The sequence below is a fragment of the Perognathus longimembris genome, chromosome 16, assembly GCF_023159225.1.
Source record: "Perognathus longimembris pacificus isolate PPM17 chromosome 16, ASM2315922v1, whole genome shotgun sequence".
Lineage (NCBI taxonomy): Eukaryota > Metazoa > Chordata > Mammalia > Rodentia > Heteromyidae > Perognathus > Perognathus longimembris.
In genome coordinates this window covers 37,285,687-37,304,410 of record NC_063176.1, presented here as the reverse complement: position 1 = coordinate 37,304,410, position 18,724 = coordinate 37,285,687, and the positions used below count along the sequence as shown (strand labels likewise).

At 42.1% G+C, this 18,724-nt stretch overlaps 1 protein-coding gene across 2 annotated transcripts in view; it reads right to left on the bottom strand.

Annotated features, from left to right (window-relative positions):
- Nucleotides 1-8,058: 8,058 nt before the first annotated feature.
- The window catches only part of Tmem156 (transmembrane protein 156), a 31,914-nt gene continuing 21,248 nt past the window's right edge, over nt 8,059-18,724 (bottom strand). The window contains exons 6-7 of one of the 2 annotated variants that reach the window (XM_048364225.1): nt 9,917-10,022; nt 8,059-8,356 (exon numbers count right to left, since the gene is read on the bottom strand). In XM_048364225.1, the coding sequence (XP_048220182.1) occupies nt 8,332-8,356; nt 9,917-10,022 (131 nt within the window). In that variant the 3' untranslated portion in view covers nt 8,059-8,331. The remainder of the gene's footprint in view (nt 8,357-9,916; nt 10,023-18,724) is intronic. The other variant, XM_048364226.1, reaches the window with a different exon arrangement.

Sequence of the window (18,724 nt, the reverse complement as noted above, 5' to 3'; positions counted from 1 at the left end):
GCCAGCCTAGGCAGGAAAGTCCATGACACTCATCACCAGTTAATCTCCGAAAAGCCAGAAGTGGAGCTCAGACTCAAGTGCTAGAGCACTAGCCTTGAGCAGAAAAACTGAGGGACAATACTTAGGCCTTAAATTCACACCCCAGTACTAGCACAAAACACACAAAAGACAAACCTATTGACAAAAGGTAGAAAGGAGTGTAATAGAAGAGAAAGAATGTGAGAATATGACAGAGTAATCAAAAGAAATTCCAGCATTATTTATAATATTAAGTTTTTAATGAAAAATGCACTCATGGGTAAATATGTAACTAAATTTTTAAAAAATTAAAACAAGCAAAAGAAATTGCAACTGATAAAGAGGTCAGAGGACAGGATCTCACTAGAGAGGAAGACTATAAAATGCCTGGATCATTTTCAAGAGCAGCCAAAAGTGCCCGTGTAAGTAATCTGAGTGAGCCGGGGCACTGGTGGATCACACCTGTAATCCTAGCTACTCAGGAGGCTGAGATCTGAGGATGGCAGTTCAAAGCCAGCCCAAGCAGTAAAGTCCGTGAGACTCTTATCTCCAATTAACCACCAGAAAACCAGAAGTGGCACTGCGGCTCAAAGTGGTAGAGCACTAGCCTTGTGCTGAAGAGCCCAGGGACAGTGCCCAGGCTCAGAGTTCAAGCCCCACATCCAACAAAAAAAAGAAAAGAAAAAAACTAATCTAAGTGATTTTAAATTTTAGATTTAAAATCTAAGTGATTTAAATTTCTTGTAAACTTCTAACACAGTATTATGACTATACAAATTACTCCTCACTTTTCTCAACAAAATCTCCAAGTGTTTCTTTTTCTTTCTTCTTCTTCTTTTTTTTTTTTTTTTTTGAGATAAAGTCTTACTATAGGGCCCATTCTGGCATCAAACTTAGGAACCTCCAAGTCTTGGCCTCTAGAGTGCTGGGATTACAGACGCGTGCCACCAATGTGTACTACCATACTTAACACTGAGTATTGAAAATGAATAATTTGTAAAGATTATGAATATGTAAATAGAAAAATTTATTATTTCTGCCTCATTGGATGCAAAAAGCCCCCAACTTCCAATATTCGCTCTAATCTTCCCACTCAACCTGAACAGCTCTGGGATACAGAATAACTACAGAAGCAATTTCAGAAACTTCTGAAGAGAAATGTCATGTAAATAAATGAGTCTGTGGTTTGGAGTTATTAGTTTGATGCCCAGATGCATATCATATTTGCAAGAGGTAGTTTACAATCTGTTCATCTTGACAAATACAACACAAGGGAATTTAACTCTGCATCTGCAATTTCTGTCTCTCCCTCTCCAAATTTATGATGTAATGGTAGATGCAAATAGAATGTCAGGCTTGAACCAGGATGGGGAGCGGGGGCGGGGGGGAGGGGAGTGTCTCTGCTCTCCTCTTCCAGCTCCATTTCACTCAGAAGGAGAATAATAAATAGAAAAAATAGAAAGGAGAGGAAAGTCTCAACAGAGAACACATCTGAGTCCTAACCGTGTCCTGGAATCACAGGACGGGTTTGTTATGTCATTTCCTTGGTTGAGCCCACAGCACACAACACCTGATATGAGTGTTAAAACCTTTTGATGGTTTCATGCTTCTTAAAGTATTTCCTTGATGATTCCTGGCAGGGAGAGGAGGGCCTAGAACTAAATTTCCATTTTCCCGTCAAGGTAAAAGTATCCCCAGTGGCAACAGAAGATCTACTTCCACCCTGCCAGGTTACTAGCCTGCTGGCTGTATGACACATTACCAGCAAGTCTTGGTCTTTGCAGCCCTGAGACTTTCCAGAACCATTTAGATAAGAATGGATATTGAAATGCAAGGCCTGAATCCCACATAAAGACAGAGGTGAGCTGGGCACTAGAGACTCAGGCCTGTAATCCTAGCTACTCCAGAGACGGAGATCTGAGGATCACAGTTGAAAGCCAGACGAGGAAAGGGCATGAGACTCATGTCCAACTAACCACCAGAAAATTGAAAGTGGCACTGTAGTTCAAAGCGGTAGAGCGCTAGCCTTGAGCAAAAGGGCTCAGAGACAGTGCCCAAGCCTGAGTTCAAATCCCATGACTAAGAACAAAAAAGACAGTGTGTGTGTGTGTGTGTGTGTGTGTGTGTGTGTGTGTGAGAGAGAGAGAGAGAGAGAGAGAGAGAGAGAGAGAGAAACTCAAGGCCTGGATACTCATGGCTAACACTCTACCACTTGTGCCAGAGCTCTACTTCTGCCTTTTTGGTGATTAATTGGAGATAAGAATCTCACAGTCTTTTGTGCCCAGATAGGCCTTGAACTAAGATCCTCCTGTGTAGCTTGGATTGCAATGCTTTTTAGAAAAAATAACCACTTGGTCTGTAGCAAAGAAGATGGAGGAGGGGGGGAGAGGAGAAGGAGGAGGAGGGGGACAGGAGGAGGAGGAGGAGGAGGAGGAGGGGGAGAGGTGGAGGAGAAGGAGGAGGAGGGGAAGAGGAGTAGGAGGAGGAGGAGGGGGAGAGGAGGAGGAGGAGGAGGAGGAGGAGGAGGAGGAGGAGGAGGAGGAGGAGGAGGAGGAGGAGGAGGAGGAGGAGGGGGAGAGGAGGAGGAGGAGGAGGAGGAGTGAGGACTCCCATTTTCTCCAGGGAAGTCATGCACAAAACAACCTGCAGCTCGCTGAGCAGTGCCCAGAGGGCCACTCAGTGGCTCAGCTCCAGCTGCTTACTAGGAAGGCAGTAGATGATCAGTCACTGCATCAAATGGTCTGAGATTAACAGGCTTAAAGAAGGAAAGGCTCCTTGATTTTTAAAACAGGAATAGTGTCTTCTATACATTGCATCTAAGTGTTGCCTTTTACATCTAAGTGTTGGCTTTCTACTTCTTAAAAGTAGCCACATTTTGGACTGGGAATATGGCCTAGTGGCAAGAGTGCTTGCCTCATATACATGAAGCCCTGGGTTCGATTCCCCAGCACCACATATATAGAAAATGGCCAGAGGTGGTGCTGTGGCTCAAGTGGCAGAGTGCTAGCCTTGAGCAAAAAGAAGCCAGGGACAGTGCTCAGCCCTGAGTCCAAACCCCAGGACTGATGGAAAAAAAAAAAAAAAGTAGTCACATTTTATTTTCATGCCAGAAGCAAAACTAAAACATATTGTAAGATAAAGTAAGAGAATAGCCATTGATTTTCATGAAACTATTTCACTTTTTTAAATAATGTCTCAATCCATCCAGTCAGTCCATAAACACTTATTGCAACTGTCATGCACACACACACAATTATCATACAAAATTATCCATTTGAGCAAAGCAATCCATGAGAAAGGCTCACACCTGTAATCCTAGCTACTCAAGAGGGTGTGATCTGAGTTTGAAGCCAGCCCAGGAAGAAACATCTGTGAAACTCATATCTCCAATGAGGCACCAAAAGCTGGAAGTGGAGCTGTGGTTCAAGCGGTAGAATGTTAACCTTGAAAAAAGTTAAGAAACAGCACCCAGGCCCTGAGTTCAAGCTAAGTATAGGCACACATACTTGCACACACACAGGCGCACACACAGAGTTTAAGTGAACTATAACCTCAGCATAATAGGTGGAATTCCGAAAGTCTCCAGACACAACATTCTTCCTGTGATGATTCAAGAACTGGGATCTAGAGAAAACCAAAAGAACGTGGGTTATATGTAGGCTCCATTACTGATAAGCTTCATTTTTCATACTCAAGTCCTTGAGTTTGTCTTGGGAGCACTGGCCCTATCTAAGAAGGGGGAGGTGGGTTCGGCGTAGCTTTGAGAGGAGACTGGCATTGGAGTCCATGGGTTATGGTGGGGGGAAGGCGGGGTTGGGGGCTGCTCACAATGCAATCTGGCTTCCCTGAATTCTAATAACCTTTGCATAATAAATCAATCTTTCAGCTGGGCAGTAGCATTTCAGGCCTGCCAGCTTAATCTTTAATTGGTTAAGCAGTTACAAGCTCAAATTATATCATGTAAAAAAATATCTTGTAATGGATCACAATATTGTCAGTTTTCCTCTGCAGAACTCTGACAACTATGGATCAAACTAGTCATTTAGGGAGTAAATACTCAGTTTACCCTTTGCCAGACTGCTTTGTAACTGAGTTACTTCTATCTTTGTCGTGATGTACCTGTCATATGATAGGTCTTATAGTCAATGAAATGGATATACGTTATTAATCAAAAGGGAGTCCACCCATGGCTTTAATGAACTTGACTTCATCGAACTTTTTCACTGAAGGGAACTGCTAATAAACTAGATCTGGATGTTTCCATTAGAGAGGCATTGCTGTACTGCTCAACTCTTTATGTTGGTGGTGGTGTGCTTTTATCTGGTTATGAGATATTCCTGCTTGAGTATGGACCCAGACAGAACTGCCTGTGTTAGGCATGGCAGTAGGTAGCATAACAGCTACAAACACATCCAGCTTCCCATTGAAAAGGTTTGTGCCCAGGCTGGCCATGCTTCCTCTCAGCCTCCCAAGAGCTAGGAATACAGACCTTCATTATTTGTAGATGAAAGGGTCTTTTTATTTTTCTTTTAGGGTAGCTAAGTCTGCCCAAATAACTAAAATGCATACAGCTAGTGGTGGTTTGTTCCTCCAGCCTCAGTCTCCAAAGTGCTGAGTTTACAGGAGTGCATACCATGCCCGGCATGAAAGTGTCTTAATTAGTAACCCAGAAAACTTATGTTCTAGCCGGGTGCTGGGGCTCACGCCTCTAGTCCTAGCTCCTCAGGAGGCTGAGATCTGATTATTGCGATTCAAAGCCAGTCAAGACAGGAAAGCCCAGGAGACTCATAATTCGGTCACAGCATGAGAACAGACCAAATAGAGATTTGTTAAAGCAGGACCACTTTCCCAGTCAATTGCTGAAATAAAATGCTTGAAACCAGACCAGACACACTGAGCCCATTTGAGATAGTTCATGTGAGTTGGTCTCACAGGGCACCAAGCAGGAAGGAAGTGGAGGGCAGACCTAGAAGCAACTGAAGGACAGAGCATAGGCCCTCCATACAACAGGAAACTACACGTCAAGGCTCCATTTGTGTGCCAGCGGAGAGAGGCAGAACTTATTTAGCACTTGCGGCTTAGTGTAGTCAGGGTCTATGGCTAGTTTGGAAATCTCTTGGTAGGATGTGCTGTCATCAGGTAACTGTGACCAGCAAATATTACTAGGCATTAGGTTTGGTTCTTCTTACACTGGTACTCATTCTGGATTGCTCCAATTTGCTGACAATGAGCTCTGTTTGATTCATCAAATGCCCCTTGAGCACCTCCTGTATGTCAATAATTCTATTTATTGGCAAAATATAGTAGGCAGTGAGAAGAGAGATCAGAATAGGAAACCTCCAGTTCTAGTGAAGAGTGTCAGGTGATGTGCCAGACATCCCCAGGGGGCTAGGACAGACCCCTGCATTTGGAGGACAAGGACAAGCATTTACTTGATGCTCAATAAAAATCTGTGGAGTGGGCTGGGAATGTGGCTTAATGGCAGAGTGCTTGCTTAGTATGCACAAAGCCCTGGGTTCAATTACTCAGTACCACATAAACAGAAAAAGCCAGAAGTGGTGCTGTGGTTCAAGTGGTAGAGCACCAGCCTTGAGCTAAAGAGCTCAGGGACAGTGCTCAGGCCCAGAGTTCAAGCCCCACAACCAAAAACAAGCAAAAAAGCATGTTCTTCCAATGAATAGTAATGTTATTTCCATAGTCCTCTCTGATAACTTTAACTGTCCTGGGAAGAAAGAACTATTTGCATGATTGTAATCATAACTGTAAAAAGGGGCACAGATAGAAAAAAGTATGTACCTGGAAAGATTGGTTGAAATTCTCAGAGACCAGAGAAGCTATCTCCAAGGGCTTGCTCCAAAGTAGCCTTCTGCAGAAGCTTCTCCTCATTCCCTGGGACCAGAAATCATTGCCTGTGAATCCTCCCTGGAAGTCACTACAGATGACACTTCAGTACGGTGTTGCATCTACCATTTTCACAAGTGGCATGCAAGGCCAGTCCCCTGTACTAGCCCCTAAACTCTTTGCTGTGTGTTCCAATGTCCATTAAACTCTTTCACTTTAATAAATAAGTGAAGTTAGCTCTTGGAAAACTGCCACAATCTAACTGAACGTGAAACTTAATTTATGCTTTCCATAAGCCAAGTTCCCACTGATCTCCGAGTCATTTGTCAGAACATAATAAGTGATGTGTGAGGAAATAATAATTTGGCTTTTAGAAGTTGTCTAATAGTTATACCTCATGGAGTGTTGCCCACCTAACCTCCTGCTGAAAAATCCCAGAACTGAGCTGTCTCACCTGCTAATGAGGCTAAAGACCCATGAAAAAGACATGTAGAATTCATTTTGCCATGTCTTCCATTCCTAAACTTTTCAGTGAAAATTTCAGTTTGTGATCAAGAATAAAGGGAACCAATAAGTCTTCTATGTACTCGAACATTCATTCCTGTTAAGATTACTTACTTAAGAGAAGAGGAGAGAGAGATGATAGATAGATAGATAAATAGATACCTTTCTACCCTTCTAAATTCATGCCCAAGGCCTCTACAACACAAGATTGACAAGAGAAATGCATACTAGCTTATTTAAATACATTTTAATGTCTACAAGACCCTTCCCAAGGAAATGAAGATCCAAAGGGGGCATTAGACTGAGTTGTTTTTGCTTATTTTTATTCTGGTCCTGGGGCTTGAACTCAGGGCCCATACTCTTACTTGGCTTTATTGCTCAAGATTGATGCTCTGCTCTTTGAGCCACAGCTCCACTTCTGGCGTTTTGGTGGTTAATTGGAGATGATAAGAGTCTCACAGGGGCTGGGAATATGGCCTAGTGGCAAGAGTGCTTGCCTTGTATACATGAGGCCCTGGGTTCGATTCCTCAGCACCACATATACAGAAAATGGCCAGAAGTGGCGCTGTGGCTCAAGTGGCAGAGTGCTAGCCTTGAGCAAAAAGAAGTCAGGGACAGTGCTCAGGCCCTGAGTTCGCGGCCTAGGACTGGCCAAAAAAAAAAAAAGAGTCTCACAGACTTTTCTGCCTGGGCTAGCATTGGACCTCCTCAATCTCAGCCTCACCAGTAACTAGGATTATAGGTGTGAGCCACCAGCGCCTGAAGGCTGAGTGGTCTTTATTGTTGTTGTTTCTGTTTTTCTTTTATGGTAAGTTTGATGAAGAATGGAAACTCATGGGAAAATACAATTGGGCAAGCCCAATTGTTCAGCTTCTCTGTGCACTTGTGTATTTAGTCATAAAGATGCTTCTTGCTCGTGCATACTGGAAAGTCGCCTCTCACGTGGATGCGGTCTTACCATCTGTGGCAAAGAAAGACCAGGACAGGTTTTATTACTTGCTTTAGTGAAGAAGGGTGGCAGGGAAAGATCACAGTGGCCTTTTGGCTTCTGTCATTTTCTCAAACACATTCACCTTAAAATATTCCATCTGTCAAGTTGCCATATTTTTGAGTGTCATATCCTGAGCTCCACCATTTATTATGTTCGGAACCAGCTGTTAAAGTCTAGATCTACTTGGATAAGCAATTTTACTCATCCATAAAGACATAAGAAAATACATTTGCCAATGGAAGCAAGCATCTGCATAGGAAAAGTTACCCAATCAGTATCTGGAATGTGGCTCCATGAGAAAGAAGGTTTTTATCCTTGGCCTTTTTTTTTTTTTTTTTTGGTTTCTTAAAAGTAAAACCTTGGTCTAGGCACCAGTGGCTCATTTCTCTAATTCTAGCTACTCAAGAGGCTGAGATCTAAGGCTCCCAGTTCAAAGACAGCCCTGGCAGGAAAGACCATGAGACTCTTATCTTCAATTAAACACACACACACACACACACACACACACACACACACACACACACACACACACACACACACAGAGCCAGAATTGGAGTGGAGGCTCAATGGTATAATGCTAACCCTGAACACACAGGCTCAGGGACAGTGCCCACACTTAGAGTTTAAGCCCCAGGACCAGCACACACATACACACACACACACACACACACACACACACACACATACACACACACTTAAAACTGTGAGTCCACTCTTAGCTATACAGTGATAGAATAAAAATCGAGTGAGCATTCTCTTGCTTTTTCCATGGGTTTTCTCAGCTGTTTTCCATGACTCATCCCAACGCCTTGAAAAACTCATTTCCTTCGTCTTCTGGGCCAAATGAATGTTGTCCAGCTGCTTTTCATCAGCTGGTCGTCATCCTGCTGACGCCCTGTTGTGCATCCTCACATGGGCCTCGGTTACCAGCCCCCTTGGTCCCAAAATAAAACTGTTTGCCTGCTCTTCAGAAGAGTTTAGTCCAGATTTCCCACCGATGGTCTGAAGATTAAAAAAAAAAAAAACATTATTCAAACAAAAGTTTTGTTAACAGTGGCCTAAAATAGAATTGCTAAAAGATATTTTTAAATTGTTTACTGAGACTGTATCCTGTAAGAACACCAAAAAACAATAATAATTTCTCAAGTCATTCACCCACTCCTACATTACATGATGGAGCCCCCATCGCATTCTGAAAGGGACTGTATCTGTAGTGATTTTCAACTGACCAGCCTAGGACCAAGGAAACCTTGGACTCTCTAGGCTATGTGGCTTGCTTTCCACATGTCCTAAATGAAAGCCTAAGTGTTCATGCAAGTTTCTCTCATTTATAGCATTCCTCCATGCTAAGAGAAAGAAAAAATTGAGATAATTATTTCACTCCACAGATTTCTTTTTTTTGGCCAGACCTGGGCTTGAACTTGGAGCCTGGGCACTGTCCTTGAACTTCTTTTGCTCAAGGCTAGCACTCTACCACTTGAGCCATAGCACCACTTCTGGCTTTTTCTGTTTATGTGGTACTGAGTAATTGAACCCAGGGCTTTGTGCATACTAAGCAAGCACTCTACCATTAAGCCACATTCCCAGCCCACTCCACAGATTTTTATTGAGCATCAAGTAAATGCTTGTCCTTGTCCTCCAAATGCAGGGGTCTGTCCTAGCCCCCTGGGGATGTCTGTCACATCACCTGACACTCTTCACTAGAACTGGAGGTTTCCTATTCTGATCTCTCTTCTCACTGCCTACTATGTTTTGCCAATAAATAGAATTATTGACATACAGGAGGTGCTCAAGGGGCATTTGATGAATCAAACAGAGCTCATTGTCAGCAAATTAGAGCAATCCAGAATGAGTACCAGTGTAAGAAGAACCAAACCTAATGCCTAGTAATATTTGCTGGTCACACTTACCTGATGACAGCACATCCTACCAAGAGATTTCCAAACTAGCCATAGACCCTGACTACACTAAGCCGCAAGTGCTAAATAAGTTCTGCCTCTCTCCGCTGGAAGACAAATGGAGCCTTGACGTGTAGTTTCCTGTTGTATGGAGGGCCTATGCTCTGTCCTTCAGTTGCTTCTAGGTCTGCCCTTCACTTCCTTCCTGCTTGGTGCCCTGTGAGACCAACTCACATGAACTATCTCAAATGGGCTCAGTGTGTCTGGTCTGGTTTCAAGCATTTTATTTCAGCAATTGACTGGGAAAGTGGTCCTGCTTTAACAAATCTCTATTTGGTCTGTTCTCATGCTGTGACTGAATTATGGCTCTCCTCCTGAACAAATGGTGCCAAGGGATGAGCTGACATTTCAGGGGCCATTTAACAGACTAAGGGATTTGTCTAATAGGCTGAGAGATTCGTTTATTGATCCTTCCTGGATCTTGGAGAAAAAGGCAACTTTAGTTCCTGTCAACTAAGTCAGATGAACTGACTTAGTCATATCATCACTCCCTGACTCCTATAACCAGACAGAAATGTCATTTGGGGTCAACTGTACCTCCCCAACTCTAGTCACATTCATAATGAGCAAGCCAGACAGTTAACAAAGACAAGTCTTCACTCACTGTGTATGCAGATCTTGCTGAAATACCAAGGAAGTAGCTTCTAGTTCTGGGATGGGAGGAAGTGCTTCCTGGATCCCAGCCCAGGGCAACCCCTGTGTGGACTCTGCTGTTAAAAAGGAGAGTTGTGTTAGTCTCTATGTAGTCCAAGAAAAGTAGGAAGAAACAAGGCATGAGAGGTGAGAAGGTACAGGAAGAGGGCCACATCTACCTCTAAAAAAGACTCTGGGCCATTTGCATTACTTACTACATTTCCTTCCTGAAATTCTCACACCTTTAACCTACTTCCTCCAACTCTATTTCTATTCCTCCATTCTTTCCCTCACCTACCTCTCACTCCATCTCCTGCACGAAAGACCTGAAGCATAGTTGAGGAAAAGCACTGTAGGAAAAAAATGTTTAAGCACAATGTCAAGTAGCAAGACAAGATCTTAGTCTTGAAATGAACTGCAAACATTTCCTTCTATTATGTTCTCAATTTCAGGGACAGTTTTACAAAGTTACACAAATTAGATGAATTAGAATCTATCTTTGTGTTCTATGACTATGACACAATAATAAATCCCTCCTGCCTATAATATTTCCAGCTGACCTTCAAGTCAGCTGTCAAGGTCAGCTGTCCTATGTCTCAGCATCATTTTCATTTTCCTAAGACCTGGAATCTCACCATTTTTAGCTTTTATATTGAGACTGGAATTTTCTTCACATGTGCTTATTAAGTTTATTCTTAGGTATTAATATCCTTATATTTTGGGCTGGGGATATAGCCTAGTGGCAAGAGTGCCTGCCTCGGATACACGAGGCCCTAGGTTCGATTCCCCAGCACCACATATACAGAAAACGGCCAGAAGCGGCGCTGTGGCTCAGGTGGCAGAGTGCTAGCCTTGAGCAGGAAGAAGCCAGGGACAGTGCTCAGGCCCGGAGTCCAAGGCCCAGGACTGGCCAAAAAAATATGTATATATATATATATATATATCCTTATATTTTGTCTAAGTATGGTATTTCTTCTATTTGGTTGTTTATATAATCCTTATATGTTTTTATATTAATTTTAATTAATTTTATATTAATTTGTATGCTATTCCCTGTTGAAATTTTTATATTTTATTAATTTTTTGGAAATTCTCTTTGATTTTTCAAGTATAAAATTATATTACCTGCAAAATAAGTGATCCTTTTAGTCTTTTGAATTTTAAAACTTCTGATTTCTGTCTTTTATCTGTGTTGGACCATATTCTAATAAATGGCTAGCAAAGTAGGCTAGTAGACATCCCTGAAAATTTCTGGCTATAATGCTTTCAATGTTACCCTATTAGGTGTTTTGTTTGTGTAAGACAGACATAGTTTATCATGCTAAGGAAATAGCTATTGACCTTATTCTTCTTACAATTTTTAATCAAGAATGGCCATCATTTTTTCAAGTGAAGCTTCAACATCTATAATGAAATTGTTTTCCTTCTCAAACTAGAAATATGTGAGTGACATTAACAAATTTTCTCATGTCAAATTGTTCTTCTATGTCTGCAACAAGCCTCTCTCAGTCATTATAGGGTGTATGTGTATGTGTGTGTGTCTGTGTGTGTGTGAGAGAGATTTTTTAAACTGTTTTATGGATGCTTTTGCTATTATTTTGTTTAGTGTTTTTTATGGATTACACATAAGTAAGACTTCTCAATGGTCTCATTTTAGTCAGAAAGTTTGCGGTAATTGGTTACACAAATGCAAAGTATTGCAATGATCACTAGATCATTGGCCTAAAAATCACTAGAGGTGGTGCTTTATAAAACACATGCTTGAGCTGTGTCACAGATCTATTGAATTTGAATCTCCCTTCATAGAAACCTGGGATCCTGAATGTTCTAGATTTCCAAGTCGACTTGAATGCACATTAAAGCTTCAAAATGAATTTACTTTGCAAATAATTGCTTATACCAACATTTGGTGAAATGCTTTGGAAAAGCATCTCATCATTTTCAGAATTTGAGATTTGGAAACTTTTATAAGGACATCTCTAGTTATTATTACTATTATTGTGAAGTTTTTTATTTTTCATTTATTTTATTGTCATTGAGTATGTTCAATTCAACATAGCAACTTCTGAATTCAAATACATCTGGATCCTTGTTCTCTCTTCCCTCCCTCTCCCCCATCTACCGAGCCCCACCCATCCCGCCAAACTTCCAGCTTACATTTTCACATGTGTACATGGACTGTTGTGACCATCCTCCCCACCAGGCCTCTCTCCATTTACCTCCTCCCACCCTTCCTGAAGCCCCACCCTATCTCAGACAAAACATGTTTCAGCTTCATGACATTCATTTTGTTAAACTGTCAGTTCATTGCTCAAAGGAGTTACACCATTGGGATCCATCTCTGAATACCCTATTTTAGTCAGAAGCTATTCTTCATTAAGGATACAGTATCCAAAGGGCCAATCCATAAAACTAATTGCCAATGAAAATTAGCAGATTTCTTTTGGTTGGAAAGCCTGTTTATCATTCATTTTGCTAATGTTTTACAGCACACTATAACCATAATGTTCTATACAAGGCTATTGTATACCAATATGATGGCTAATCTGGAGTAATTGCTTTATCTTCTGTTTCCCCCAGGAGATAAAGTCATGTAACTAATAAGCTAATAGCAAAACTTCAAAAAATCCCAAGAGGTAGGATATATGTCATTATTTTAATACCTTCTTCAGAATAGCTAAAGCAGATGGATTTTTTTTGTTCTCATGCTACACTGGGAAATACTTTCTTTCACCAACAGTTTAGCAACAGAAGCAGTAAGAAATATTTGAAAACTTCACAAATGTCTTTTCATGCACTTGTCAAATCTCTGACCAAAACAAGTTGACTCTTCCCCCCCTCAGAACCTCTAAAAAGCCCAAAAAATGAAAAAGAAAAAGAAAAAAACTTCAGTGTGAATCTTTCCCTGACTGCATATAGCAAACAGTTTGAGTTTCCAGCAGTAGACACTTTGATACAAATAGAAACTCCATGCCTGTGTTCTTGAATAAAAACCCTTATCTCTCCGTCCAACGATACCAGGTTGCCTTGTTGGGCGGCTACTGTTTCTTCCTTTCAAGATAGCTGTCTCTCCCTTTTTCATTGTTGCTTTTGTATCTATGATCTCTGGTATCTGAACACAATTTATCTTTCCAAAATAATTGTATTTTTTTCAGTCATGGAACTTGAATTCAGGGCCTGAGTTCAAGCTGTCTCTGGGCTTTTTTGCTCAAGGCTAGTGCTCTTCCACTTCGGATTTTCTGCTGGTTAATTGCAAATAAGACATGAACTTTCCTGCCCACGCTACCTTCAAATCTCAATCCTCAGATCTCAACCTTCTGAGTAGCTAGGCTTACTGGCATGAGCCACTGGCACCCAGCAAATCGTCCTGTTTTAATGATGTCTTGCTGTCATGAAAATGCAGAACTTCAGTATCACTGGACATCGTCTGACCTTTGTATCCCATAAAAACATCAGCACTCTTCTGCAGGCTCCAAACAGCTGGTAGCCCTTTGAGACTAACAGAACCAATTATGGTGGCTTAAAATAGACTTCTATTATTTAAGGGGCGAAGTTCCTGCTACTTCAATACCCTGTCTGTTATTAACCAGGATCCTAAAACTAACTCCCCTGCAGTGAGAAAGTCAAATGAGGATGGAAAATAAATGACTGCGGCCTTATCTAAAGTTAGCAGGGACAGAAAGAGACTGCCTTGAATTGACAGCTGCCAATCCTCTGAGCCATTGATTTAATTCCCAGTTACTTCACACTGCAAACATCTAAAATGCTCCAAGATATAAAACCAGTGGAGTGCTTCACTGGTTTTGTTTGGGGGGGGAGGGAGGGACGCTGGCAGGGGTGGTGGGGAGGGATGTTTGTTTTTTAGTACTGTGGACAAACATTTTTAAAGGCTACAATTTGGGGAGCTGGTGCATGGCTCATGCTTATAATCCTAGCTACTCTGGAGGTTCAAGGCTAGTCTAAGAAGAAAAGTTATCAAGACCCTTTTTCAACTCATAGCTGGGCACAGTAGCCTATACCTTTCATCCTAAGCCATGTAGAATACTGAGATTAGAAAGCTCTTTGCCCAGGTCAGCCTAGGAAGAGAAGTCCATGAGACTTGAGCTCAACTGAGTGGAGATGGATGCCATAGTATACACCTGTCATTGAAACTATCAGCAGCCTACAATAGGTGAGTGGTGGTCAAGGCGCGTGCTCAGACAGGAGGTGAGACTTTGTCTTTAAACGAGACATGGCTCAGCAGTACAGCACCTCCCTATCAAGCATGAAGCCCTGGATTCAAATGTTGTTTCTGTGAAGAAAATTTTACAACAGCTATTTAGGGAGAAGGAGAAGTACTTAAAAGGTCTTTGTAGATAGAAATAGCCATCCTTTCAGCATGGTTGATGGAAAGTTGTATATATTTGGCATACTTATTGGTTAACTACTGTGTCCTCTTTTAAATACACTGAGCCAGCTTGGGTTTGAAGGCATGAATTTCATCAAAGGATTTTCCAGACTTGAAGGAGCTAACTGGCTCCTGTGAAAAACATCAATCAAATACTAACATGAAAATAAAAATGGCCACAGTGACAATTGCTACAAAGAGATTTATGGTATTGACTAGAATCTTAGACTATTTCCCTGAGGAAGGGGTAAGCCCAGATCTAGAGGGGAGGGTGGAAACAGACCAAGCCTGGGGCAGGGAGAGGAGGTAGGTGGGCGGCAAGGGAAGCACGATGGTGCAGGCAGGGACCACCTGAAGAGATGCTTGGATGCATATGTTTTATCGTCAGCTCCTCCAGACCTGGTATAAATGGCTGCCACATAAAGGCAGTCAAGGAATGGATGGAGTAAATCATCCTATCAATGAGTAGAGCCTTCACATGCAGGAATTGCCTCCTGCAAAGAGTCATCGTCTGCATTTTGATCTCTTCTGTAATCAAGCAGAGGGATGTAACCGTTCTGTTTTATGAACCCAACTCTGGATTTTAAGAGTCATAAATATTATAGTTGAGCAAGTAGAAATTAAAATTTCATGTTATCTTGTTGGGTTGCAAAACATCTGGCACCAGTAATTTATCTTCTGTTCTGCAGGAAATTGAAATTTGCTTCATCTTTATTATATTGACCATAAACATGTTGCAAATTATCATTTTATGTAGCCATTAGTTTTATTTGAGGGGTAATATAAATTGGGTCATCCACTTACTTTTGACATTTACTAATTCTCTTACTCAATAACATTCCATTTTTCTATGCCCCAAGTTGCTCTAGAATTCACCAACACTGACTGCAAAAAAACCTTTCAGCCAATGCTGACAGGTTTCTATGTAGATGACTCACGTCACTGCACAAGCTGCTACTACTTTATATAGAGAAAATGTTGTATCACAGTTTCCATTATGAAATATAAGAAGCTAGAAGAGTTTTGATCCATGGCCTGAACTAGCAGCTGCCCAGTTTGCCATCAGGCTCCCACGTGCTTTCAATTTGGACATAACTGAGTTTAAATTCCCACTACCAGCAACCCATTCTCTCAGGTACTTATTATAAAATGCTACTTTCTTTATGTTTCCTGAGAACCTGCCCGCATTAGTTAAACTAGCAAATGTAAACTCTTTCAGCTTCTGTTTCTCATCTCTTAAAAGTGAGGCCTTGTGCAATGAATGGAAATACCATGTGTGAATGGGTTGTGCGTAGGAAAGGGGCCTGATGAGACACTGTTGTCCTTCTGAAGCAGCCAGAGGCAGCATCTCCTTAACTGTGCTGGTAATCCTATGACAAGAGGGCCTGTGCTATACCACAGGCCTGGTGCTGGTGTAATGGCCAGCCCATAGTCAGAGGTCAATAAAGTTTGTTTGAAGAATTCAATGTTGAAAGGTGAAGAACTCCAAGTTGTGAAGATTTCTCTATTTGGGATTTGGGGGGATGGATATGAAATGATCCCCAGCAGTGAGAGACATCTCTAAGCCCAGAAACTCTCATTAGAAATATTTATGCCTGGCCTGTTCTCCGGGCATATGGACATCTCAAGACATCTCAAGTACACAGAAAGCCAGAGCAGGCCATAACTCCTTTCTCTTCTTTCTGCCACTGAGAAGTCCATTCTGAGTGCTCTACACTCAGTTGCCAGATGCTTCTCCTTGGGACTCGCAATTCTGGGAAGAGAGGTAAAGCTGCCTGATTGGGGGGGAGAGGGGCTTGAGGAAGGGGGTGCAGTTGCTCAAAGGGAGCTGCCAATGGTGGGAGCAGCAAGGTCATTCGTATCAGACTATTTCTGGGGTTGGAACTTGGGTTGCATTTTTTTTTTTTTTTTACTTTCTGGCCCCTTAAATTCCTGTCTATTCTTCAAGTTCAGATTGCCTCACCTGCCTATGGTTCAGTTGGCTAGCTACTGGTTTTCTAATACTTCACCTGTCTGTAGTCTATCAAGCAGGCATTGAAGGTCTGAAGCCAATGTATTAGATCCTAGCTCACAGCTCTTACGCTGCTCATGGCTCTCAATGTGCTAAGTCTACTAAACACTGTTTTTAAAAGTGTTTTCTTTTTTCCCTGGGCTTGTATTGAGCCCAGGGTCTTCTCCATGCTAATCAAGCAACTGAACAACTAAGCTACATCCCAGCCCCTTAGAGATACATTTTAAGATCAATTTTACACAGCTTTCTAAACCCCTTCTTCAAGAGAGCCAGTGTTTTTCATTATTTTTGACATCCTTAGTGTATGACATGGAAATGTTCTCTAGATTCTTTAGCTAAATAGAATTTTTTTTTTTTGCCAGACTTCAGGGCCTGGATGCTGCACAGCGTGTGTCAATACAGTGATGACTCCTTTATTCTACAGTGTTCTCTATGCCTGCTTGGTAGGCCGGACTCTTTGGGATGCTGCTGTACTGAGCTGGGAGTCTCTCCTATTTCTCTCTTGTACAATAAACACATTGTTGGAGGTGTGGCCTGTCTACACATGTGTGTGTGTGTATGTGTGTGTGTGTGTATGACAATACTGACTTTGTAGTCCCCACACAATTGGAAGGACATATGGGAAATGAATAGCTAGAGTCAACCAAACAAAGGCTGTGGAAGGTAGCTCAGAAGTGACAAAGACATAGTGACTTGTTTGAACTACATTTCTCCCCTCATGTTTCCCCTTCCTCTGAAGCACACCAGCACATTCTCCCTCCCATGCTCGCTGCTGCCTATCATCCATCATTGCAAAGAGCAGCCTTAGAAGCAGCACCCAGGAGACCCGGTTTCCTTTCTCCTTCTCACTCAGAAAGAGCAACTGGAATGGGGTAGGGAGGGAGATTTCATTCAGGTTAAAGGAATAGAAATAAGAAGCCATCATCTTCCTTCCCTCTTGAAAATGCTGAGCCTCCAAAGGATTCTGGGTTTTAAAGTAGACCTTCACCCCTTGGCTTGCACTAAACATTAATATTATATACTCGGTCATAAAGCTAGAGGGTTTTTAGTGAGAGGTAGCAGAGGTAAACATGGCTGAGGCAGGCTTCCTTGGGTGAGTGGGAGTCCTCAGCTCCTAAAAAACCTTGTGAAGTTAGTCTCGTGGTATGCTAGGACTTAAAATTTGTGATTCCCCTGATTATGTGAGTGGACAAGGGAACAATTGAATTTTTCTCAGGCAAGGCTGCAGCATTCAATAGTATGACTGGAAACTAGAAATGTCCAGAATTTCTAGGGCAATCCAACTGTCCAGCAGAATTACACGAAGCTGTTCCTTGTATCTGGACACAGGTACAACATAAAAGAGTCACTCAGGGGAACTGCCATTTCCTCCTTTTTGTCTGTAATCTTAACTACACAGCAGGCTGAGATCTGAGGATCACAGTTCAAAGCCAGCCAGGGCAGGAAAGTCCATGAACCTGATATCTCCAATCAACCCCCAGAAAGCCAGAAGTACAGCTGTGGCTCAAACTGGTAGAGCACTAGCCTTAAGTTTTCCATTTAAAACAACTCAGTGCCTTTTATTAACCAACCACCATGTTCACTAACCAGCCAGAGGTCCCATCATCTTAGGCAACAGGAATCAAATGATTCTTTCCCCTAAGGCCATTATTAGTATTGGCTTAATCGGTTGACTAACACTGGGTAAAAAGTCTACTTTTTTTAATGGAACTTTTTAGGTTCACCCAGTCTAATTTTTTCCCCAAGCTAAGGGTCTGAATCCCTGCTAGTTTCAGTAGCTAACCAAAAGCCCGAGGCAGGTGGTCCCCAGTGAAATGGCAGGCGGATCTCCAGGGTCTACAGCAGCAGCTGTAGTCTGGGGACAGGGAATTGTCTGGTTTCCTTTCATCTCTGAAAAATGTTTCCACACCAGACCTGGAGCTTCCTTTTGGATCTTCTCATAGAGTACAAAGTGGCTTACCCCTCCTCCTCCCACTGGGGGCACTGTTAGTTATAACCACATCATTCTATGCTTTCCAGAATCCAAGATAACCTTTCTCTTTGAAGAAGGGGATTTTGTCCATGTGAAAAAATCCTCCCTGTCTTTCTTTATAATGTGATCTGACAGCATGAATTCAAAAGGAGGTTCCCCAATTAGAAAGAGAGGAACCCTCGCCTCTGTGCCAAAGGCCCCCTTAGCGGCTGTAATTATAGCCCCTGATTCCATTTCTGCTTCTCTAGAGCGGACAGGGGGCTTTTTAATTGGGGCTATTAGAAGTTCTCCCTCCACATTGACACCCTTTGCAAAGCAAAGGCTCCGGCAGAAGCCTTACCCACTCTGCAATTACTTCCTGCAGTTCTGAGGAATAATGGTATCTTGTCTCATTTCAAAATAAATCCGC